Consider the following 27,252-nt stretch of genomic DNA (forward strand, 5'->3'; position numbering starts at 1 on the left):
AATTTTAAGTTTATACTTTATGTTCTCAAGTTTAAGATAAAATGTGTTTCATTCTATACACATGTATTTCATATTCAATCATATTTTAACCAATTGTTTTTATTAATAAAATTTCTAAATTTGCTTATATCAATAAATATGTTTTTTTAAATTTGAGCTCAAAATAAATTTAAAATAATCATTATGTTAAAACAGAAACCAATAGGATGTAATATTCATAGCTGTATTTGAACCAGTAGACTTTATATTATGTTTTTGACAGAAACAATGGTGTATGATCATCTCGGTACGAACCATATCGTGTCTTACAGGTTAGTCAATCATACCTTATCTCCTCTGTTTGTTTATGATGTCGAGGAACTACAATGGTTGTGGCGGGTTGATTTTTATTACACCCTATACGGCACGACCTGATCTGTTCTTAAGCACTATAGGCATCTCGAGAATTTTTATGACATCCTATAAACATTGCATTAAAACCTTTACGAGTATATGAGACAAGGGGAAAACGGTGCCGAGAGCAAATTCGAGCTCAACAGGTGACTATTAAACTTTAAATAAGAACAATGACATCTCAATTTTAGAAAATTGTTAATTATACAAATTCAATTTATATATATTTCGAATATTTTTGTAATTTTAAATGATGAATAAGCTATCAATCTTCCTGAAAATAATCTATTGCATATTCTTCTAGTTATTAAGACAAGTATTGAATCTTTTTTAGTAATTAGATTATTTAATGATTTCCCAAATTTCCATTAATTAATTTTGAAGCCTGCTATACAGAATCAAATTTAAACTGAATTTAGAGAATTTGAAATATAATTTTCAGAGTTTCTATTAAAAAACAATAATTTATAACAAACAGATAGATATAACTTTACTTTTTTATTAAACTTTGCAGAAAATTTGACAACAATGATTGAAAGTAGATTATATTTCAGAGATTTATAAGAAATTAATTAATCATTTTATAATAATTCTGTTTTTAAATTTAATTATAAAATTAATTGGCCTATTCGAAACTGCCGTAAAAATTAATTGGTTTTTCACTTTGCTTTTTATTTTAAATAAATAAATTTTAGTAATGACTACATAAACAACAGGTAAGAATTATTGAAGGTCTTTCTATTATTCAAAGCCATGATTACAGTAAGCATGTCCACTCTTAAATCACTGGAAGTCATTTACTGTTTAATGAAAGCTCTTGCCCACAACCAGCAAAAACTACTCCCCAAAACTTTTCTACCAATAGGATTAGGGGGCCGTTTTCCATCCATCATTTAAACTTATCCAATAGGAAACTCCGAACCTGTATTGGTGACCATTACTCTTCCACACTAAAAACTCTTACTGTCAAACGCACTTCATGGGTTATAGATCAAACTTCTCACTCAAGCGCATCGATACTTTTTTTCTAATTGTTTCTACTACTAACATATTTTTAGTTTTTCTAATAAAACTAACTCATCCAAACGATCTACAAGAAAACTCAGTTTTGAATTTGATATTTTTAAAATTAAAATAATACTATAAAGTTTCAATCATTAAAAAATATCAATGAATACATTATTTCTATACTGTTTTTTTTTCTATAGCTAAAAAAATTTCATATAAAAGATAATAATTGATATAAAATTCTTAGCTATAAAAAACAAAAAAAAATTTCTTAATTCTAGTTAGCTTTTTAAAGTAAAAATAATTCCATTTTAAATAAAACTAAGTATAAAATTTTTCTAAGCTTTAATTATCAGGGCTATAAGAAATATATTTCCAATAGGAAATTAAAATGAATAAATATTAAGCATAGCTTGATCTAAATATTAAAAACCTACTCAGTAATGTATATATATACGTTATAATCCTATTAAATATATTTAGTAAAGTATAGAATATTTTAAATAATTTGCCTACTTTATACTACATGAATTATTCTAAATGTAAGCATAATTATATTCTAACACATGGCGAAATATAGTTAATTTATAGCACTAGATATTCAATTATTTTCCCAAAATGTAAGTTTATTTGCATTCAAAATACGAATGAGAAGCAAGTTTAATTTTTCATCTGTCGCGAATTCTAAAAAGTTAATAATGTAATGGATCATTCCGTTCTCTTTGTATCGATGTACACTCGTGTAATTAAAATCGTCCAGTCCCTGTTGTGCGGTTCCTTTTCATCTTTTCGGGTGAGCAGAGGGCAGTGAAACGGAAATAAATCTTCGCGTCTATTACAGACTGGACAAGACCACTGAGACAAAAGACAAGTACGTAATTAGAAGTGTTTTCCCAAGTTTCATTATTATGCTGAGAATGCCAACGTATATCTTGATGGTTTAATATTACTTTCTTGCTGTTTCTATCGCAAATTATTAGATACGCTACGAACGGCATAAAAATCTATTAATTCTATTCTTATTAGAACCTAATGGAATATCATCATCAAACATTTTTGCTTGGTATTATAATCAATTTAGTTCATGGACAGTTTATCTGATATTATGGAAATAGAAAAATGTAGATTCCGATCATTATTAGTGCATTTAAATTCTAAATCTATCTATTTTCGTATTCTGTGGATTTCTTCCGACTAAATTATCGAATCTTAAACAAGAATTCATAAAGATGTCTTTCATTCGAAAATGATATGGCAAATACGCCAACGTAATTTAATATTTAATAAATATTAAATAAGTTGATTAATTCGAATCATTCTCTATTAGCCGTATCTTATTGTGTATTCAAAAATGCAACGATAAAATTAAATAAAATTACATAATCAGTTTTATTGCATTTTGTAATTTACGATAAAAAGTTTTCAACTGGTTCTTATAGTCAATAGCTGTCAATTAAATTATTGGCAGCACTTCACCTACTAAATAAGAAGCTATAAATCTTAACTGTAAACTTGAAGCTTTATATAATCAGAAAGTAATTTATAGCTACAACTAAACGCAAAACAGAGCAAATTTCTACTCTTAGAACATGTTCGAACTTTCTGAAGCAGAACAGTTTTGGCTTATTTCCCATTGATATAATGCTTTAAAAAATAATATTATTACTATATTAATATAGAATTTACCTAAATGCTTATAAATTATAATAATTCGAACAAACTACGATGCAGTTAATTAATATATTTGAATCATTTAGTTTTATAATTTCAGTGATAAATTTCTTATATTCACACGTAAGTTATTCAAAATAAATGTTTCTCGTTATATAACACTCAGATAATGTTACTTTAATAGCGAGATAACTTTAGGAATCTACAAGTTTTTTAAAGAAATTAATTAAAAAACTTATAAAATATTACACGTGTGTTTGTTTAGTTTCGGATTTAATCAAATTATTATTAAAATATCCTTATGATAATGATTAATATTAAAATTAGCACTTAAACTTTCCTAGGAATTTATAGCTTTTTGGAAAATCGATTCTATATTCTAAATTACGAGACCAGCAAATAATAATAATAATTACAATTATTAAAGAAGTGTAATAATAATAATATACTAAATTGGTTAATTATGGACTTACTTTATATAATTGTAACGTGCAACTTAAATACACACATGATTATATAATATTAAAATAAATTTTTAAAATATGAAGTTTTTTATATGATTTTAAGACTTTTATACAACAATTATTATCACATTTCGTTTATTTGATTTTGATTTATATGTAAAAATCTCAACAAAATAAAATTATCATGAAAAAAAAAGAAAAAATAAAATTCATGATAATGTAATATGCTAATCAGTATTAAAATTAAAGTAATTTATTTTAAATTTACAACATTTGATGAATAGATATACAGTATAACACTGCAGGATGTTGGCATAGATTAATTTACATCGATGTTTCTAAAAAATGCTTACATAATACTATTGAAACTTTGTGTATTCAATTAACCTATTTATGTTTTCCTTTAGAATCACAATAGTAAAATTAAACCAGCTACCGGTTATGACAATAGCTATTTATCTTCCCTTCTGAAAATTTGTAATAAGCTTTAAGATATGCACTTCGTCTAGAATGAAGGATGTGTAGATTAGAGCCATCTTAACTGATTATAAGCTTCGAGAACTACAGTATCGTATAAATTAAAATTATAATAGTAGACTAATTCGATGCATTATGATGATAATAATAAATTACCCCGAGATTTTGAGTTAAACGAGAGTAACTCGAGCATTGTAATTCCTTTAAATAATTAATAAATATTATACCCATTTAACAGTTGTTATTTTTTATTATTATTAAATAAATTAAAAAAGTTTTAAATGAAAGGTATATAGGCCTTCTATTTAAAAAATTTAAAGGTAAATGATGATAATTAACTTTATTTTAGCGAAAAATTAACTGGAACGAATGCCAAACGTTAAAGATTTTAAGGTCAGTAATCCCGTCCCTTTCGACCTTATCGTAAGCGATCGATTGCATTAAAAGCGCTCTTTTAGCCATCGTTTTAAAGCGTGTTGTCTTACAGCGTTAGAAATCCGATATGTAAAGACAACACTCAAAGAAAATTGCGTGCATTGAATGCAATATGGCGAGCGGAGAAAGCCGAAGCCGTAACAGGGTCCATCTCACTCTCGTAGCCTAGCTGACGTTTACAGCGGTCGTAAACACCTCAACGACACTTTTACGTCCTTTTAACAACACGCGCTTACTGTTTTCCCTACCGACGGAAAGTTGGTTGTATATGTCTGTCCGATGGCCGTATTATGTTAACTCACTATTAATAGACTCTAGTAAAGTTAAGGTTTATTACTGATGGTCCATTTGTGGTCGTTTTATGGGAGTTTTAAAGCGTTTTAATGCCTAAACATACAGATAATGTTTCAATAGGAAGATTTAATAAGTACGCACCATTCTCTGACGTTTACGGCCAATAATTTCCTGCTTTTTTTGATATTCATCTATAATTCACAGAAACAACATAGTGATATTTATAACGACAAACTGAATAGTTTCCGTCCACAATATATTATATAAACATTTAATATTAGTTTAAAATATTGGCTAATAAAAAAATAAATCGCATCTCTAAATTCCTTTACTGTAAATATTAAATTTTTACGATAAAATAAAATTTCTATAATCGGTTTTATATTGTTATTATATCTAAGATTTCAAACTAAAAGAAAAAACATTGTAAAGAAAATAGGAAATCTTTCCGGAAATAAATAATTATGCACGTAATGAGGCCTACATGTAAATTCTATAAATAGACAGTCGCTGATTAAAGAAAAGTTCAATATGAAATGACAAAAATTAAGCCGAAATAAAAATTTTTTAAAACAAGTCTTACGGAAAAACATTATACTGTAATTATAATCACGTCGTATCAAACTAACCTGTAATGAATGCAAATAATCCATTAAAAATTATTTATCATACTTCCTGCAATTTGCAGAAGCTAAACGCCTACTTCTCGAAACATATCTCCCATAGGATCGTAAGGACCGTTACTTCATTGTGTTACAGTAGCCACCCCTAATCTCCAATTCCCACCCATCACCATATATGCGACACACAAAGGTAGGTTAATACTCCCCTCCCAGCTTTAATTCAGCAAAGTGTTCAGTTTGGAGAGGAGGTATTGCAGAAGAGGCTATATTTTGCACATGGTCTCTACTCATTTTTGGGGTAAAGACGGAAATAAATTCAGGAACCGTCTCGGTTTTATGATGGTCGAGTTTTTACTTCTCTTTCTGACTGTAAAGAAGCAATTCGTTACCATTCGCGGCAAGAAAATCACTTCTGCAAAGAGGGAAAAAGAGAAAATACATAGAAAAGAAGAGATGGAAGATTACTGTCACCAACCTGCAATGGCCATCCACGGATAGAAAGCGTTGGCTGGCGCTTGGGCCACGGCCGGTGGATTCTGACAGCAGGTTGTCCAAGCATCCGATACTCTGCTTGTAGATGTGGGATTGTCGGCGGCCGTAAAACTTCTCATCGTCTCGCTGGTCATGGACGTCGGCCTGACGCCAGCCAGTGAACCTGTCGGCCAGCTGGTCATTTCCTTTACGGCCTGATTGAAACCATTTTGGTCTTTCACCAGACACTCGGGTTTGAACACGGCCGTAGCACCACCTTCGCCCACGGCAGACGAGTAGAGTTTGCACGCGGTAGCAGCAGCTGCTGCCGTCGATGTCGAACCAGAGTTGTTGACAGCGCTGTCGACGTACGTGGTGTCCCCGTGCTGAGCGGCCGCCGCTGCTGCAGCCGCTGCCGCCGCAGCAGCTCGTGCTGTACCGGGCTGAGGGTAGGGTGGCACCAAGAGACCTTGCGGAAACCTGTAAGGCTGGTCACCAGCACCCTGACCGCTGTAAAATCCGTTTTGATCAAAGTATGTTGTCATCATCTAACTGACTTGACGGCCTTTAACTACTGACAATGTTGGGATCTTGTCGTCCGGTCGGAACATGGGATTTTGAATTTGTATTTTTTTACACAACCACCAACTAAATGCCCCCCCGCAGCTGTACGGATTAAATTCGCTCAACCCACGACAGACAGAGCTTGGAGGACGGGACGGGTGCGTCGTGGTGACGGTAGAACCGACCAATCACAGACTGTTCTACAGAACTCTTTTCTGTCTTCTGTATTCTGCCGCCTTCGCCTGTTTGCTAGTTTCTTCACTAACCGAAAAATGTGCCAAGTAAGACTGTATATGTCATCCTTTTCATTCTACTGCAAGGTCACTTTAATAAAATCGAATATAGATCTTTTTCCATGCTTTACAACTCTAGTTTCTCTATATAGAGGTCATCTTGTTTCATTGTACGAGTGTGTGTGAATATCAGAGTAGCCGGCACCGAAGCGTGACTGTCACATGGAGCTGCACAGCACTGTTTGATAAGCTTGCTTCCAAAACAAACTAAAATAGACTTTGTATAAACTCTCATTTGTTTTAAACGTTTTATAAAGAATTTAGATCAATACAGATGAACATTTTCAAACAAATTGATGAAATAACGAAGCTCTTTTGTATAAACAATAAAATTAGAATTTATTTTACTTGATTAGTCGCTTTCAATTTGATTTTTATTAAACAACTTAATTGATATATAGGTTTTGCTTTATGTTTAAATGTGTCTTATAATTTTTATGTAGTTTATTATTCATAGGCAAAAAAAAAAAAAAAAACACTTCCAGTAGAATGCAAGCCGATCGATAAAATGTAACCTACACATAAATGTCATTAAAATAACTTACTTTTTAGGTTTGAAATGATTATTTGGGAGGTTAATCAATCAAGATTTACATCTTAGTCGAAGCAATTCATCTGTAAAAGAAATCGTGAATTAATATATTTTAAAAAGTTTAAATTATTAAATTGCATAGTTAAAACAATACTATATTAAAATATTTAAACATTTCAAACATTTAATTAAAATTAATAGTAGCGAGTTCATCCGAATTAATTAATTTAGCTAATATTGAAATTAGGGCCATTTAAAATAAAATTTAAACGAATTTAAAATAGTTAATAAATAGGCCTGCATTTACTCAATTTGGTTAGTTTATTTTAAACTTTCACGCACTTTTAATTTAAACACTTTTAAAGGTATTTAAAATTTGACATAAATTTAACTCATCTGTGTTTTAATAATCATATTAATTTAAAACTTTTCGATAAAAGCACAATCGCTATAAATTCAAACTAGACTATCTAAAAATTTATTGGATTTATACTTAATACATTAAACTTAAAATGAAACAGTGTATATTTTTATTTTCAAACCTTGCATGTAGGCCTACTAAATGAATCTTTTATAATACAAATATTATCTTTTGATGAAACATACGTATCATAAAGTAATATTTTATAAAAGAAAAAATGCCTACAATTATAAATAAAAGTAATCAATAAGAGTCGTTTCTAGAAGTATTAAATCAAAAGTTAAATTATTATTTGTTTAATACGTCTTTATACATATTTAAAAAGATGTTGTATATATCACATATATTATAAGTATTTTTTGTAATCTACATATTGAGATAAAATTTGAAGCAATTTATAAAAAAAAAGCGATTAAGTTTACACAATCTATTCTTATTCTAACCTATATTTTTAATTTATAAGACATAAGAAGGTCATAATAAGAACTTTTTGCAAGCTTTCTTCTTAATAGCAATTTATCAAAATAATAAATCGTATGAAAAAGTATAAGAAAATCCAAAATATTGGTCACGTTTATCGATGAAATTAATATTATGTTAAAATTAAAATATTTCTAAAATAAAAAAAAAAAAACAAAATTGAAATAATTTTGAGAATGAAATGTATAATATAAAAATTTAAATTTTGTTTTAAATATTCTACTACGTGGGGAAAAAACTTTCGTTTAATTTATGAATTTTTAATTTACAAAGAATATGTTTGTATGTGGACTAAGTCAAGTTCGTATGGTAAAAAGATTATCGAAATTTTTTCTATTTATAATTGGCTTATTGGAGATATAATCTTATCTGAAAAAAAAATTCAGGCCAATAATTTTAATATATAATTTATAATAAATAATTAACAAGCTCCTTAAATAAAATTTTTTATGTTTTAATGAATGGAGTCAGGCAATGTAAAAAAAAGAGAGAAAAAAAATAAAAAGTTTCTTTAAGCCTTGATTTAGTCCCGCTCAGTTTTAATTTATTTAAAGTTTTCAAAATGAAATAATTTATTTACTACAGAAACATTTTCATAAAAACAAAATTAAGCAAATTTATTTTTATAAATTTTTCAAATATTAGCATTTTAATCATTTAAAAAATACGTTCGAGATAGTCTATTATTTATCATTTTCTAAATTAAAAAATAAACTATTACAGATTTAATGATTTATTTCTAAGATAAAATTAAATATGCGCATTTAAAATTGAGAAATTTGTACATTCTCTATGATTAAAACTAAATCCAAACAATTCTTATAGAATAATATAAATTGCAAATATAATATAATCTACAAGGTTAGCGCAGAGGTGAAAGTTATATAAGTCTAAATATAAGCCTATATAAACTTCGATTTTCTACAAAAATTTATAATCCCGATAAAAACAAACTTATCACTGTGTTTGAAGAAAGTTTTCAGGAATCGGCAAGATTAGAAGACGAATCGTGCATTGGAATTTAGATGCAACTTTTATTTCTTTCGGTTTTGATACAAAGAGGACCAAACAAGGAGATCCTTTAGGCAATCTTACAATGATAGCTGACATGGAGATAATTTCACGCCCAGAGATAATTAACTTCTATTGGTTTGAAAATGATTTCAATTTTTCTATTTTCAATAAATTTTTAATTAAAAGTTTCATCTATTTTTAGTTTTTTAGCCCCCAAAATTATTTAATACTTAAATACTTTGCTTCAAAAAATAAATTATATAACTGTATATTACCCGAGGAAATATGATTCCAACCGTTTTAAGCAATTGTACTACTTAATCTATAAAATTCGAAATCAAGCTTTACCATACAAATCACAGAGTTAATTCAAATTATAAAGTTTTATCTTAAGAATAAACAGAATATTTATTGTGATGTTAATAAAGTTTCTAAAATAATATTTAAGAAAAAGTTATAAATATCTGAAAGCTACTTTCACTTCCAAAAGTTTAAAATTAGATTTATTATTAATTGTTTATTATTGCAAGCCTATAAAAACAGTTTAATCTAAAATTCACAATAAAATAAAATGATTCTTTATTTAAATATAAATTACACATTATTACACTAATGTTATTTAATTTAATTTGTTCAAATATATAATAAAATTATAAATTTTTTATGTAAAAATGAAACATGGAATTCAGAAGAACGTTTTATAAAATATTTTTCTTACATAAAGATTTTTAATACCTTGAATGACGAAAAGAAAACTTCAATTTTCATATTTAGATATCTTTAATACATGTAGCGCCTCTAGTGAAAATAATCGGTACTATTCTTAAAGAATCATGAAAAATCTGTAAATAAATTTTGAAATTTTGAAAAAAAATTTCGTAAAAATAAAATTATTTTAATTTATTATTCATAAATATATTTAAATTAATAATAGTTGCAAAAAATAATAATATACGTAATATTATCAAAAAATAAAAATGATGTAAAATCGATTGAAAACAATAAAAGTTACCAGATTTTAAGATAAAAATTATATATTAAAGATGGTTTTTTTTTAAAAAAATTTAAACTGAAAGTTTAAATTTAATTTTCAGTAGCTTGTTAAAGTACCACAGTACAGTACATATTCAAATTTTTAAATTTTTTTATTTTTTTTTATTTTGAAGATACTTAATAACCTTAAAATAATGATTTTAAATACGTTTTAGAATATAATTCGTTTAGAAATTTTCTTATTTATTAAATTTAAATAGACTCCTTTAATAAATTTTAGAAAAATTGTAGTTTCTGCAATTTATTTTGTATCTTTGGAGTTTAAAGACTTATCTTTAAAATGTTTAGAATTTTTGGGAGAATTTTATAAACAAACTTTATTTTAAATTTTGTTTTACTTAAAAAAAATTAATCCAAATAACAACAGCTTATTCTTAAGTTATAAGCCTATTTAAATAATTTAAATAATAAAATGAAAGTCATAATTATTTCATTATGCTTTTTTCTTAAACTAGGTATTTTCATTTCTAGCAATAGTTTCTATTTTAACATGAATCGAATTTAATATTGAATAAAATATAATTTATATCATTTATCTGCAGTTTAGAAGAATAAGGGCCAATGTCAAAGGTAAATAAATGCTCATGACATTGGCCCTTATTTTCCAATTCATATTTACATATTAAATATATTAAGTATCAAACTAGAGTTATATATGCAGTTATTTACAATTTTTGTTAATTCTTTCGTTCTATAATTCATAACATTTGCTAAGTTTACAGTTTATTAAAGTGTAGTCCTATATTAAGATTGTCTCTGCTTAATTTTCTAATGTTTTTCGATAAAATTTATGAATTTTAATGATGTTTATCAGTTGAGAAATGGATGAAGAACCAAAATAAATAAATAAAAAGTTATAAAAAATTTCAAAATGTCATCATTTTAAAAGTAATTAGTGAAAGTTATCTAATTTAATTAGTAACAGATACATTAGTTTATTGTAACTATCATTAACAATTAAATATATTAAGAAAATACGGTTAATGTAACCCTTGGTGCCAAGATGGCGGCTCGTCTGATTCCAACAAAAAAACAGTGGGACGCACGTTCTAACCTAACCTAACCTATTCTAATAAATTACCAAAATTATTAGCAACCAAGTTATTAGAATAGGTTAGGCTAGGTTAGAACGTACGTCCCACTGTTTCCTTGTTGGAATCAGAGACGAGCTGCCATCTTGGCACCAAGGGTTACATTAACCGAAAATACCTTTGAAAAATCTAAAAAATTCATTTTTGCAATTAAAGTAGGTTTAGATTACAAAATAAAAAAATATTAGATAGATTATATTCAATATTTAGGCCTAAAGTCGATAATTCTTATTTTTTAAACAGCTTTTAGCGTTGAATTAAATAGTAATAAAACAAAGATTAATTAAATTTTTAAAGCATATTTTAATAATCTGATTAATTTAAGTAATTATTACTTGATTGATTACAAACTATTTACCTAAATATAAAAATTTTCATACCTAAGTGAATTATTAAATCAAAATAATTTTTTTTAACTTTGGAATTACGATGGATATAATTATTAGTATGAGAAGATACTTTCAAATATTTTTAAGAATAATTTTATTAAATAATAGATGTTTAGCCATTAATATAACATAATTCGTTTAATTCTGAATTATTTCTTGTTGTTTTTCCCTTTATACGAAATCTAAAAAACAAGTTAATAAAATGAATAATTTTTACAATATTTTAAACATTTGGACTGTAGAGTATAAATGTGCCAAAATTTTAATAGAATTCCGCTATCTGGCTAATATATTTTTAAAATATTTTTACGGGTATGACAGCAACACATCTCGGAGTATTGCTGATGAAAACACTTTTTTTATATCAGCAGATAATAAAATTTAATCTTCTCTTTAAATATAGGATTGAATAGCGATAAAATCTAAAAACAATTTTTCAAACCATTTCTGAATACTAAAGATAACTCGTTTCTTTTGCAGCTGTTAATAAAACTACTAAAACAGTGCATTTAAAACGCGTTATTATAAAATGTAACATATCCGACTGTCACGAGCAGTTGGGTTATGACATATAAATGTTCAAAAATACTGAAATTTTTAAATTTTAAAGTCATATTTACTCTTCTTTAATGTTTTCGAGAGTTGTTTTGAAGAGAAGCATGCTTACAGGCTGAAATTCAAAATGGCTGCTTGCTATTGGATAGTCAAGCGCATGTGTGAAGCGAACTTGGGCAACCATGACCACAATCCAAAACTTCAATTGGTCAATAAAATTATTTAAAAACCAGAAAAACCATATTAAATTAAAAGTTACTGAAATGAAGATCATTTCCCACTGAAAAAGTAAATTTAGTTGACTTATTAAAATCTAATTACTATTTTCTTTATTCGTTAAATTCCATTTTCAAAATTAAGAAACGAAATTTTAAATATTTAAAAAACTAAATAATTATTTATATTTATAATATTTGGTATATAATGATATAATTCAAGATAAGTAATACTTTTTCAAAAAAACGAAAATAACAACAACAATAAGCATTGCAAATTTCAAAATATTTAAGGAGCAATAAATTAATTAAATACTGAATTAAACTATTATAAAATACATTTTACGCGTTGTTGTTAATATTGAATTCAATTTTATAAATTAATATGAAGTTAAATTTAATTTAAGCAATTTATTTTTTAAATTAAATTTTAAAAATTATAATTTGTTTAATATTAATGTTTTAAATAAAAGGCATGTAACGAAATTTCAAACTAGTTATGATATATTTTGTTATTATTTTTAAATAAACAATAAATAAAATATAAAGTATATTAAATACATCACAGCCAAATAAAAATTTAATTCTTTATAATATCGTATAAATTAGCCTACATATATAGCTTTATCATAGATTTTTAAACATTGACCTTAATTCCAAAATGCGTGCATGAAAATTAAAATATGAGGATTAAAATAATAATAATAAAAGAAATATTTAGATGTGAGCTCTTTTGTATTATTTTGCAACTAATTATGCACGAATTATAAACTTAAGAATACTTTTATAAATTGAGTACTGTACAGTACAGTACCTTGAAAAGAGAATACCTTTGATATAATTTTTTTTAAAGAATGAAAAGCTACTCAGGAAATCGCAAATAATAATAAGTTATATAATATAAAAAACGATAAAAAATTAATTCTAAAATAATTTAAGGTAAATCCATTTAAATATTAAATTGAAGGAAAAAATATCAAGTTTTGTAGGAAAGATAACTTAAAAGTATATTTGTGTATAAAAACTAACAGGTTTGTTTCTAAAATATAAAAACTGCTTACAAAAATGTCTTTCAGTAAGTCTAAAAATTTCTTCTTAGATCTCTAGTTTATAGCTTTTTCTTAGTTAAATGGAAAAGAATGTTTTCACAATCCCGATACTAAAATTTATAGTGCAATCGAAAATTGTTCTTAGAACTGAAAGAATTGGTTCATTATCATAGCGATTGAAGTCTGGCCTGGAAGTAAACAGGAATTTTGACAAGAAGGACACCGACTGTGAAGAACTGCAGAATATCTGAACTCGAGTGGAGGTGTGTCCGAGTTTCGTGGCAGCTGTTTATTGCCATTTCCTCACATTCTCTGCACTTTGTAGTTAAACGTTATGTTTATTATGCAATTGGTGATGTTATAAACGAGTATACTGATAACTTTATACTACAAAGGACGATTAGCTTGTGATAAATATAGCTATTTTCGCGTTTATATAACTCATTACAGTCTATTGGAAATTTTTAAACGACTAAAATAACGATGAACTGATGGATATCTTAACTACTTTCATTGTACTTGGTTGAGCATAGCACTTCAATCAAATGATCTGATGGAAGCATCAATTTTCAAAATGTGACTTTATCTAATTAATTGATACCTGTACACGATAAAACTCGATTTAAATCTGTTATATAACAGTTTCAAGAAAGAAATAAATAGTTAGAATTACAATTAAATATTTAATTAATATTTAATTTTAGTTAAATTAATTTAAAAGATGATTTTAAAAAATTAGGATTTATAATAAAGCAAATTATAAAATGTAAGTAAGAAAACGTATTCTAATACAGCTTAGTGAATGTTGATATTAAATTATTGAGATAATTTATAATTTCAAATTACGTTTAACAACATATTTTGATACTTTTTATCTTTCGTATCTAATATAACAAGACATGACTACATGATAACATGACAAAGTATAGGCTTTGGTTTGTTTATAGTGAATAGATCACAGAAAGGTCACTGAATCGTTAAATACATTAAATCTAGATTAAATATAAAATCAATAATTAAGTTGAAGGTTGACTAGAGCATATTTTTATTAAAATATTTTAAATTTGTAAAAAAAAGTTTAAAATAAAAGAAAGTAACACAAAAAAATCTTATATTATTGTATTTCTCAATTTATTTATATTTTAAAAAGTATAGAAACTGACTCCATAAATTTATTTCTCTATTAAAATTTAAGTGAAAATAATTATAATATAAATCTACAATTACTTCAACTATTGCATAACTTATTCCGCCAAAATGAGATATGATAAATGATTTATTAATGTAGAAATTATTCTTCATAATATTGAACTTCGACTAATAGTATCGAAATTTAATATTTTGGAAGCTAATGATTTGTTGAACTATTATAATTATTATTATTAGTTAATGCGATGTTTGGATTTGATTTAAAAAGGCATTGTCAGAAACTCTCAATGGGTTGTTGAGAAATGTTTTAAAGAAAAACTAAATAAATAAATAAATAAGCTTCAAGTTATTAAGAATTACAGTTGTATTTCTCTACTTTTGCAGATTGCAAGAAAACCAGTATACCTCAGATATTTAGTAAATGTGAAAATGACTTCTATGTATTATTAATAAGTCATTTTTAAATCAACATTGTATAAATTCTTTAGGTAAGGTAGATTTTTATTTATTTATTTTTTTACAGAAATGATTTCTTGGAAATAGTCCAAATTTGGAAGCCATAATGGCTATCCTATTTTATTTTTCAAAATACTTTGAATTCACAAGCTACATTTAATGTGTTGTCATACTTCCATTTATAACATTATTATGTTACGTTTTATATAAAATTACTTATGCGTGTTACTTTATAGGCATAGTGAAAATCAATGCCTCCTGTAGTAAGATTTCTTTCCATTTTACAAAAAAATAGTAGACATGGCTGAAATAAAATATATATATAATGATAAATAAATCATTTTTTTTTCCTATACAAATCTGTGGTAATATAAATTTCATCTTGATCCGAGCCAAATTTGTAGAAGCAGAAAGGTCTACTTAATTAATTAGGTCAAAATGTTACAACTAAGCTTTCAATCATTACAATACAATAGATAATTCATGAAATAAATGTAGTAATGCTACATGATGAAATTTTGATAAAACATTTTCTAATTTTTAATTATTCGTTTTCTTTACTTCTTACTGTTACAGCTCATTATCATAGATTGAAATTCTGTATTGAGACATATATAGTTTTTCGATTTCAGTAACGAATTATAATTTCCTAGAGACAATTTATATATTTTTATTCATTTTATGCCTTTCGTTAAATTTCTCATCTTTAAATTTTAAAAGTTTTCTTTAAAATATACAATAGAAACGAGTTAATAATTGAAAATCAAATCTAACCAATAGTTGTATTGTTTCATGACCTTCCAATCGTAGCTGAAGCCTTACTGAGAAAAATCATCCAATCATGACAGTCCATGTACGTAGTTTCATTATTTCCCGCCAGAGGTCCCTTTATTTTCACTTATCTATTTCAAATATTAAAATCAGAATAAATCTTCGCCGATTTTTTCCTTATGATTTAAAATAATTGTTCCTATAGTAAATTCATAAAAATGAATTCCATGAGACAAATTAAACTGCATTAAAATTTAATTGAAAATAAAGTTTGTAGGCCTATACAACTCATAATTCATAGAAAGCATACCTTGTTCCATGTAAATATAAAAATCTATAAACAATTTACATAAAATATACTAAAATATATATATCATAATAATACAACGTTAATGTATAATTTTGAATTAATATAAATTTTAATATAACTTACTCGTTAGCCCATATAAGATTAACATATGAAATTCATCAGAATACTGTTATATAATGTTGCTGTTATTTGAATATGAATTTTTACCAAATTTATCACTATTGTTACTGATTCGATGCTTTCCGGGAATGTTACCATCGGTTATTCGCGGCGCGACTGCTGTTATTTCAATAGTATTTGCGATGTTTTGGATATGTTTATGTTTCTATTTTCTCTAGATATCGGTGTCTAATGAGAACAAATGACTTATTTACCATTATTTTCATAGACTTTTATTCAGATTATATTTTTATTTGTCCTTAGAGATAAATGTATGACCACATTTCGGTAACTTTTCATTCTGATTCGTCCCTAGGTACCGCAATAGTCACTATAGTTTTTGTTTATAACGAATCTTTTCCTTTTTATTGTGCAAAAACTAATTCATCCTATACTGAAATCACAGAATTATGTCATTTTTAGTTTAAGATAAGCTAATTAATTTATGAAGTATTTTAAACAATTCATTTTTATTTTTACGAAGTTTATTATAAATATATTTTATTATTTCGTAAAGTATTTCAAGTTGAGCTATTGTTTAACGCACTTTTAAAATTATTAAATAATTTAAATATTGATTTATATTGTTAATTTATACTATTTTAATTATAAATGAACTAATATGAATTATAAAACTAAGATATTAAAGAAAATATGCTTGTATTTATTATCTAAATAGTTTTCTTTAAATGATTTATTAAAAAGTATTTAAAAGAAATATAATAGATCTAAATGATTTATACGAAAACCTAAAATATTTAACAGTAATTAAATAATAAATAAAAAACCAGAACTGTAAAGTACATGAAATTAAATTAAAATTTGATATTAATTAATACATCGACTAAATATATTTTTAGGTATAATGTCCATTCAATTCAATAGCGTGTTAAGTGAAGACATAGCGTGTTAAGTGAAGACATAGCGTGTTAAGTCAAGTATAAAATTTATATTAAGTTTACAGATAAATTTAATTTATATAAATTATTACATATAATTTAATTATTTTTATTTGTAATATTTAATATATATTAAATATTAATAACGTTTTTAATAAAACTTTCTAAATTAATAAATAAATCTAAATAAACTATTTGAGGAAATGAATAATTTTGTATTTAAATTGATCTAATTATAGCCTATATAAAAGCCTACGAATTTATATTTTTTGACATCATAAAATTGATTTAGATCTATTTTTAGTTCTAATAAATATACAATACTAATACAATTACATTCTTTTTCTATAAATAAAGTTTTTGTATTGTCCAATGAAAGAGATAGTGTCTAAAACTGAATTAACCAATCATTTAACGCCAGTTTATTTAGCTTTTATTTAAATTAATTTATAATAAATTGATATTATATTATGTTATGTTTATCTTCAAACCACAGATATGTTAATTACACTAATTTATTTACAGAATTGTAAAATTATTCGTTACATTTTGAAACCTTAATGTAACTCAATTACTAATGTAAGCTTGCTTTCTTATTACACTTAAGTAAATAACATTTTTTTCAAATTTTTGAACATAATAAATTATTTGCGAAAAATGTTAAGCTAGACGAATGCCATTCCGTTACTAATAATAATCGAAATGATAATTTACTTAAACTATATATTTCATAGATTTTTTTCTGTTAATAATATTCATTAATATCATTGATTTATCATGTTTTAAAATAACTTCTTAAATCATCAATCATTAATTTCTTCTATTTTAACGACTAATAAGTTTGTAAGGTTATCGAATTTTATTCCTAAGATTATATTTAGACTGTTTATCATTATCGGAACCTTATTTGTTAGAAGCAAACACATAAAAATATATAAATTTATAATAATTTATTTAAACATAATTTTTACTTATAGTTTTTGATTAAGATTAAACGGTATTTAAGTTTATTTTATTTAAATGTCGATGTTTAGAGCAACTAAAATCCATATTTGATCTTTAAATGATGATAAAAAATAAATAAATTTAAAAAATTTGATTTTTTTTTCTATAGTTACTTAAAACAGTTTTTATTTTCTAAAAATATTAGTATATTTATGAAGAAGATAATCTAATAAACGCAATTTTCAATAAGTTATTATGGTATTCGCGTATAGAAAGTTATTATTATTTTAGAATTTATAAAGTCAGCATTAAAAATATTTGGATAAACAATTTTCTTTAACATTTCTCTAAAATAGCATCATTCTATAAAAGGATATAAGCTATAGATTGATATAGAAACTTCCAGGAATTGCTGATGAAAGCTCGAGTCAATTCCTAACAGAAAACAGCTTCATTGGATGCTAGAAGACATGCGCAGAAAAGAAACTCTACTATTCGCCGATTTCAAACCTCACAATCAAAATTCAAATTTTCAAATTTCTGACTTAAACATTATAAAATTCATCCAATTTATGAAATTTAAACATTTCTATAAATAAATTCACTTTTTATTTGTTTATTTAAAATTAAAAGCATATTTTATGTAATAAGTACTGTACTTTAATGGACGTTATATTAAGCTAGTACTGTAAAAGTTAATTTTTAATGTTTTTATTATACCGTAGTTATGTTATTACTTTAATTTATTTAAACAATGATTTAAAATTCCAATTTGTAAGATTAATTTGTTACTTAATTCTTTTTGAATTAATATTAATAAAAAAATTATTTCAAGCATCGAATTTGACTTATTTTATCAAACTTGCTAAAGTAAAACAATATAAATGTAAATTCTAATAATTAATAATGGTCATAATTACAATATATTATGAAGTCAAATTTAAATGTAACAGAACTTAATATTTAAAATTACTCTTAAATATTTCTATTCGTAATTTGTTATTAAAAAATGATTAAAACAATAATTAGGTTTTGAACTAATGTAACAAATTTAAATACTCTCCATATTGTTTAGTTTTTTTTTTTATAAATAGCAATATTAAAGTATTATTTCACATATAAACAGATATTTAATAATACACGTTACAAAACAACTAATATCAACATCAAAAATTAATGTAGCTTTTTAAATGTGAGTTATAAAATAAATTCAAAAGTTGATAAAATGATATTAAGAACTAACGTAATCAAAAACTAATTCTTGATGCTTTCTAACTTTCAATTGCAACAGCAATTTGTTGCCGGTCTATCTGTCTTACTGACAAGAATCAATTGAGTACAACAAGATTTTATTGAGTGAACCAATAAACGAAAAATATAATCGAATCTTCGATTACAATATCGTTTTTATAACTGAATGAAAAATGAAGTAAAAATCCATGTTGATTGGAAATATTTCTTGCAAAAGTTATATATAATTCTAGCAATTTATAATAATTTAATAAAATTGAATATTACAAACTATAAATTATTTTATTATAAAGTAAAATTTGAGAGATAAAAAAATAAATAAATAAATAAAAATTAAAATTTTCACTTACAGATGTTTCTCAGCTGAATACAGAAGTATAAAAAAAAGCTGCTTTTGCAGGGGCTACCTAGTTTTGAAAAATGAAAATAAGCTATTAAATAGGTATTTTTTGAATAAAATATTTAAGTATTATTTAAATAATTTATTTATTTATTATTCTTTTGTACATTAATAAAATTAACATAGATTATTTTTCACCTAAATAATCTAAAGAATTCATTAACTTTGCATTTATGATGTTTTGAAAAGCTAAATGCATTTATAATCTTATTTTCGAAATCCTATTTTAATGTAAAATACAGAATATTAAATTATAATCTAAAGCAAAATCTTGTAAATTTCTTTTGTTGTGATTATATATACCTAAGTTATACATTATATACATGTACAGTACTGGTATGTGTAGTATTTAATTGATATAAACAATTATATTATATTATATTAAAAACTAATCATACTATAATTATATCTCAGGTGCAGGACCTTGTCATAACTTCAAGGAAGGAAAAAAATAAGAAAAACTTACAAGTTTATATATAAAGAAAATTCTTCCAATAAGAATGTATTTTTAGTTATGTAATTTACTGGTAAATTTAAAGTATATAGCCTATTTATGTAAGTTACCGGTATGTTATATAAATTTTTAAATATACAATTAATTTAAATCTCAAAGATTTTTTGTTAATAATATCCATTCTATTTATTTAAATTTTTTACAGAATATATTCTTTAAAAAGCGATCAGTAGTTTATTTGTAATGATTATTTGTGCTATTGTATAAACTTAAGAACCTTTTATTCATTTATACAATATTTTTATTTGTTAAACAAAAAATAATAATTAATTATTTTAATTATTTATTAATATATTTTTACAGATACAAATACGAACAAATACTTTTATTTGAAATGAAACAAATTCACTTAAATTCAGAAAGTATTATGATGCAGACTAAAAAATAAATTGAATTAAAAATCAAGCCAATAGAATTTGCTAAATTAATGAAAATATTTCAGTTGTTTTAAAATGAATTTAATTTTTTTAAAAGCCGATTGAAAAACATTCTGAAGTTAGTTCGGATACATATTTAACATTATTTTTTAGTAATTCAGAAAGTAATGATCCAAGTTGGCAAAGAATCCACAACAAAATTAAATTTGTAGTATTATTATTTTGAAAACAGAACAGAAGCGCGATATGTTTATCAATCTCGTTAGTAAAGTAATTTTATCTTCAATTTTTCTGTTAAAAATTCTATAATTTCTCTTTACGTAATTAAGTTTATGTTAAATGAAAATCTTGTATTTTTCCAAATTAAATTATATTTAAAAAGTATATATGAATAGATTATTGCGAGAGTATAACATGAAGTTTGTGACTGCCGTTATTTTTAATATTCATTTTACTTAAAGTCATTTAAGATTCCATTCTTAGATAACCGTACCTATCCTATTTAGCATTTAACGATTATCACATTTTAACATACCATTACAAGTTGGATCAATCCTTTAGATTCTCGTCTAGTTCAATCAATCCTCGTGTTCTTATTCTAAAGACATACGATTTTATTCAAAGTGAATATTTTCAATTACGAGTGCCTCAAAAATCCACTCGATGAAACTAAAGTGCCGATGGCTACCAAACATCAAATGAGTACGTAAGTAAGCAAAAGAAAACAGGAAAAGTCGTATAGTTGTCCTTCCGGACGTATGAGTAACGTTCTAGAGTCGTCAGCCATCACCATAACAGGGTAACGTTAGATGACGGCATGGATAGGACAGTCTCTGACGACGTCGTAATATTGCGAGTCTGGTGAAAGGAGAAAGGGTATAAAGACGACATGCAAACTACTGCAGGGGCTATCAAAGTGGAGAGAGTGGCAGTTTGCCTAGACGGCGAAGATAAGGAATTGAAGACGCTATTCCTGATAGTGAATCGAAAACGACTTTTAATAGTGTGGTCGTTCCTTCCGGTATGGAAATTACTTCTCTCGGATTCTATTATAGAAATGGTATTTAAATTCAGACATTGCAGAAATAACAAACAACGCTTTCACCCTTTAACTAAGACATGTTAGTTAGAAAAACTAATATTCTAGATTAATACGGATATTATTTTCGTTTTGAATTTTAAAAAAAATCTTAAATTTAATTTAAGAATTAATTTCTCTTTAAAAATCAAATTTTGAATGCTCTTATTTGTTTTCTTTTTTTTATTTTATGTTAATTTAGACTTACACAAGTATTTGGTATGCTATACATGAAGATATTTACTAAAGCTAGCTTCAATTATTATTATTTAATTAATGTAAATATTCCTATTTTGAACAGCTCGTTTATATTTATTTTAAATGCAACACAATAATCAAAATGTAGCTATAGTAAAGATTTTTTTAGGCTTGAAAAATTAAAATCATATTTTAATTCTATCATTAACATCATGATTATAAATACCGATTTTGTTTCAAACTTTTTAGATATAAAAATTATAGTTTTGATATTAAATTGCGTATAATGGACCTTTAAAGCTGAGATATGCTAGGCATCTGCCATTCTCATCTGTAAGCCTTGTACTGTGTACAGTACACTCTAATTGAATTATTCTAAAACACTCTTTAAAACAAATGTGCTAGTAAAACTTACTATTTAAATCTTCTAATTAAGTATTGGACCATATTTCTTTTTTAACGAAAAATTATAACTGGTTGATTTAAACAGATTCATAGAAATTTAAATCAAATGTCTTTGTAAATAAATATACCTAATAAATTCGTTTAAAAAAGAGTTTCTTTAATAATATTTAACAACTTTTAATTAAAGAATGTTACTTTAAACAAACAAAAATGTAATAACTTACGCTGAAAATATACATTTTCCTGATATACAGATAAGGTAAATATTTGGGTCTATTTAAAAAATATCGTTGCATAAAAACTTTCATACGTCGTTTGGTCTGTTTCATGTTCTTGAAACTCATCTAAAATTAAAAAGAAATAAAGTTATTTGGTTCTAAAAGTAATAGAGAAAAGAAAGAATTAGAGTAAAATTAACAAGTATAATAATTTATATTTATTAAAAAATATAGATCTATTAAACATGTAAAGAATCTAATATAATTTAATCATTACATCTTTAGTAAAACTAAAAATAAAATTCTATTGTGAGAAGAATTAAACTTGTTTCTGAACAGTAAAGATAAAAAATATCAAATTACAATCAATTAAAGATATTTTTAATTAAAAATTGTTTCAATTATAATCCTATATTTTGATTAAATATTAATCTAATGATTAACTTTAATGAGATTTCGTATACGCATGTTTAACTTCTATTTTGCAGAAGTTATTTTATTGTAGGCTTATTATAACATCATAAATTAATTCAATTCCATGAATTATTACAACACAATCATTACATAAATATGCATGTTAAAATGTTAATAGAATATTTCTTTCGGAATTACTAAGCTAGGTGATAGGCCGAAATAATATTTAACAGAGAAACGTAGCCTTTTATACTAATTAAGAAAAAAGATTTATTTGTTAAAGTTGAGATTTTAGTCGTTTCAAAGTAAAAAATTATTTAACAACTTTTTCAAAGTATCTTAAAATAATTTTAAAATTAAAATCTATTAAATTTGCTTAAATATCATTTAATAATCTCACGAATTCAGTTAATTCAATTACAATTAATGCTTATTATTTATAATACATAAATACATAGTTTACTTGATATAGGCCTAATAAGAATTTAGGAAATCGTTTTCTAGTTTGATAATATTAAATTTTAAAATAGACGTTTAAGTTATATTTTAATGGATTCGTAAATTTTAACTATATTTAACATTTCGCTTTAATTAATTATTACGTTCAATAAAATTACTAGATAATTAAATAAAAAAAATATTAAACTTCATTCCTTTGCTGTTTAATATTCATTTCCAGATGATAATATAAATTTTATGAATAAACTTCCGAAAATATGTTAATTTTCTAAAAGTTATAATTGACTTAGGGTTTATCTTACACTTAGCATAACTTTTGAAGAAATATTCAACATTATATTTTCATTATAAGAATGATTTAGTTCAGGAACTTAAGAATAAGCATTAATGAATATTATCTTAAAATATGAGTGTTATCTTAACTCCGTTTAATCCAGTTGGGACTTCAAATAAGAAAATTCAATGACCTCTATTACCACCGAAAAATTTTCAGGAATTTTCGGGGTGCCTTGTAGTAGACCTTAACGTCGTCTACGGTTTCTTATAATTACAGCTCTCTATCATGTCTGGAACGTTTCATTAGCGGAACTGCCGAAGTTTAATGGAAGGAAATGGTTTATGAGCCGCCGAAACCGTCCCATAATTATACGCGGTGCCGGACACCGTATATTAGTCTGCCACGTTTCATAGGAGGGAATATCTAGAGTAGGAATGGTGTTTAAATCATTGATTGAATTAATCAGTGTTTAAAATGCCAAATTTCATCACACTTCTAAAGTATACTTTATGAAAACAACAGCACATAAAAATATACTTTCAACTACAATACATGTATCTTTAAGCGTGATATATTTCTTAACTAATTTCTCAAAACATCATTTTTCATCGGATTGTAAGAGAGTTGTATAGGCTAATACTACACTTTTAAAGCGATTTAAATTAATCCCTGTTTTAATATTAAATTTTAAAAATAAAATATTTTATTGAATTTTTCAAAATCACTTTTGAAAGATAAATTTTTATAAAATATATGAATTTTTTGAACTCACTGAAAATTATTTTCATTCGTTCTTTTTATATTTGCTTATTTTTCCAAGCAAATATTATTCTCATACAATTTTTTTTTCTTATTTTAACAGTTGTTTAGTAATTTAGTAGATCAATAACTTTGGAATATTGTAATACTAATACAATATGTCTATAAAGGTAACCATTGCTTTAATGCTATTTAATATGGCATTATTTGTTTTTAAACAAAAATTTAGCTATAATTTAAAAAATTGTAAACATGATTCGAGTGTTTTTGAAGAATAAATCTTCATAAAATTTGTTCAATAAAGCCTTACTGTCTTCCTCGTATTATGTCATAGCGCGTTGTAATGACGTTATAATTACGAAAACAGCTTTAACGTAATTTTGAAGATTACACGCAGAAAGGGAACAAGTGAAAAGAAATTTCTCATTAAATAAAGGCCTATCAATAAAATGTTGAAAAATTTGTACAAATAACTCTGATTACTGACGATTCAGTGGTGAGTAGTCGAAGGTTTGACTAATTAAAATTTCATTGCCAGCAATAGCTGTTTTAATGGAGTCATTAACTGTGTTTCTAGCAATGGTATGCGAATAAATGACAAGCGGAGTGTTGACTATGTGTTGTTTACTAATTGACAATTTAAAACATTAACGTCAAATTCATTCGTTGTTGGCATCCTAATAACTTTCAGTTGAAATAGTAGTACGCGATTAAATTGCTAAATTTATCCTAATTACAGTAAGACAACCATATTTAATGATAAAAACTTTATTATAGAATTGTTAATTAAAATATTGTATTTAAACTAGGCAAATTAAATATGTTAATGTCATTTAATATGTTTTCTTTCTATTATAAGTAGGTCTATTTAACTTTGTAACACGTCTTTAACAGACATTTAACTATCAAAGTAAATCTACATCTAGATCTATTTTTTTGAATAATGAATAATCTAATTTTAGTTATCAGGTTAATTTTTTTTTTGCTATTATTAAGATTTTTTAATGTGATTGTATTTTTAATACTATGATAACAACATACTACATTATTCAACAGAAAATATAGTGTAATCTATACTGTGTATGTATTACATAAAAGGTGTTTTATACGCTAATTCTTAATATAAAATAAGACCATTTTTTAACATACACAGTATATATTTTTTATATAGCTAAAAGTTAAATATTACAAACAAAAATAGGCTATTATAAAATTCTGTTTAATGTTGGAATTTCATGCTAGAACTTCATAAAAAATAATTCTTTAAATTCCGTAATCCTGTGTTTGCGAGTGTATGAAAATGCTCTCGGTAATTCAATGTTCCAAAAATAGAATTCAAACTTTATCTGGCTGGTTGTATAGCCTATATTGTTAAATGCCTTTCGGACCAGCTTACATTTTATTCTCCCTTCTCAGTAACACTAAAATTATTTAAAATACCTATATAAATACTAATTAAATAATAATAATAATAATATAATAAAATGTTTCATATTTCTTATTGCAGCAAGCATCATTTAAATATAGAAATATGCAACTACATGATACGAAAGATCACCACTGATACATCAAACCAAATAGCAATTAATACTACTCGTAACATATTAAAACAAAATCTTTGGACTAACATGATAAAATCACCAAACTTTGAAACCAAGCTTCATATTAAGTCCAATTACGACATAATTATACGAATTTAATACATTACTCACACTACTATAAGGAAATAACGTCTTAACACTTCTTAGTAATTTGCCTAATTTCTATATGTTCTTAAGATTTTCTTTTATAAACACCGTTTTCGTGATGTAGGATCCTTTATACTTTTTTCTATTCTACAGTACAATACATCCCGTTTGTTCCGTATATTATATCTTTGTGATTGTTTATATTAAGACATATAACAGCTTCATATTCATTTAATCTTTTACCCAAATTCTGCCTATCTCTCTTATATAATAATGTGGTGGTTATAGCATATCTAAAAATTCTGTAAAAATCATTTCAAATATAATATATCTATGTAATATGTAGAAAATTTTAGTAACGTTGGTAAAATACAGATATATAAAAAATTAACAATTTCATTTTTCTTTACACCTTTGGCTTGTATTGTACAGTACAGTACATATATATACTGTATAAGTTATATACTGTAAGTCTATTTAATTTATTGCTTTCATATTTAATAATGTTATTAATAGTTACCTATAACATAACATTTACTATTTTATATTGTTAAAATTACATAATTAGAATTCATAATTAGTCACACGGAAACAGTTAAATAGAAAAAAAAAGCGCTGCGTGAGTCTATTGATGACAAAAGATAATTGTGACAATGAATAATATCAATAAGTTAATTAAGATTTTATTTAACAGAAGTTTCCTATAGTTTCAATCATCCGGTTTAATTGGTTTAAATGACGCATCGTCAATATAATTGTTTAATAAGTAACGCTTTAGGAATGAAAAATTCAATATCTCCGGATTACTAAAACAATAGTCAAGAATTGATAGAATTATTTTGGATTAATTTTTACTCAAAAGATTAATGAAGAATCATCCATAAAGATGAATTTTCTCAAAAGAATAGAGAGAATTGAAGTAGGAAAGAAAGAAATTCTTTCTTATTCATATTTCATTTATATATTTATAAATAAAATCCTTTTATCATATAGGCTACATTATTTATTAATTTTAAATAAAAATAATAAATTA

The 27,252-nt window shown here is 25.0% G+C and overlaps 1 protein-coding gene across 8 annotated transcripts in view; it reads right to left on the bottom strand.

Moving 5' to 3' along the window:
• The window catches only part of LOC136970000 (homeotic protein ultrabithorax-like), a 92,248-nt gene that overhangs the window by 17,921 nt on the left and 47,075 nt on the right, over nt 1–27,252 (bottom strand). For 5 of the 8 annotated variants that reach the window (XR_010879916.1, XR_010879917.1, XR_010879914.1 and 2 more), the window contains 4 exons: nt 22,629–22,748; nt 19,783–19,839; nt 9,876–9,982; nt 7,239–7,308 (listed from right to left, as the gene is read on the bottom strand). Coding sequence is in view for 2 of the 8 variants with exons in the window: in XM_067264359.1 (XP_067120460.1) it covers nt 5,841–6,384 (544 nt within the window). In the remaining 6 variants the exon portion in view is untranslated. Of the gene's footprint in view, nt 1–5,840; nt 6,556–7,238; nt 7,309–9,875; nt 9,983–15,784; nt 16,000–19,782; nt 19,840–22,628; nt 22,749–27,252 lie in introns of those variants that run through there. The other 3 variants (XR_010879919.1, XM_067264359.1, XM_067264360.1) reach the window with 3 other exon arrangements.

Source organism: Centruroides vittatus, unplaced genomic scaffold (assembly GCF_030686945.1).
Source record: "Centruroides vittatus isolate TY-2023 unplaced genomic scaffold, ASM3068694v2 contig_1863, whole genome shotgun sequence".
Classification (NCBI taxonomy): domain Eukaryota; kingdom Metazoa; phylum Arthropoda; class Arachnida; order Scorpiones; family Buthidae; genus Centruroides; species Centruroides vittatus.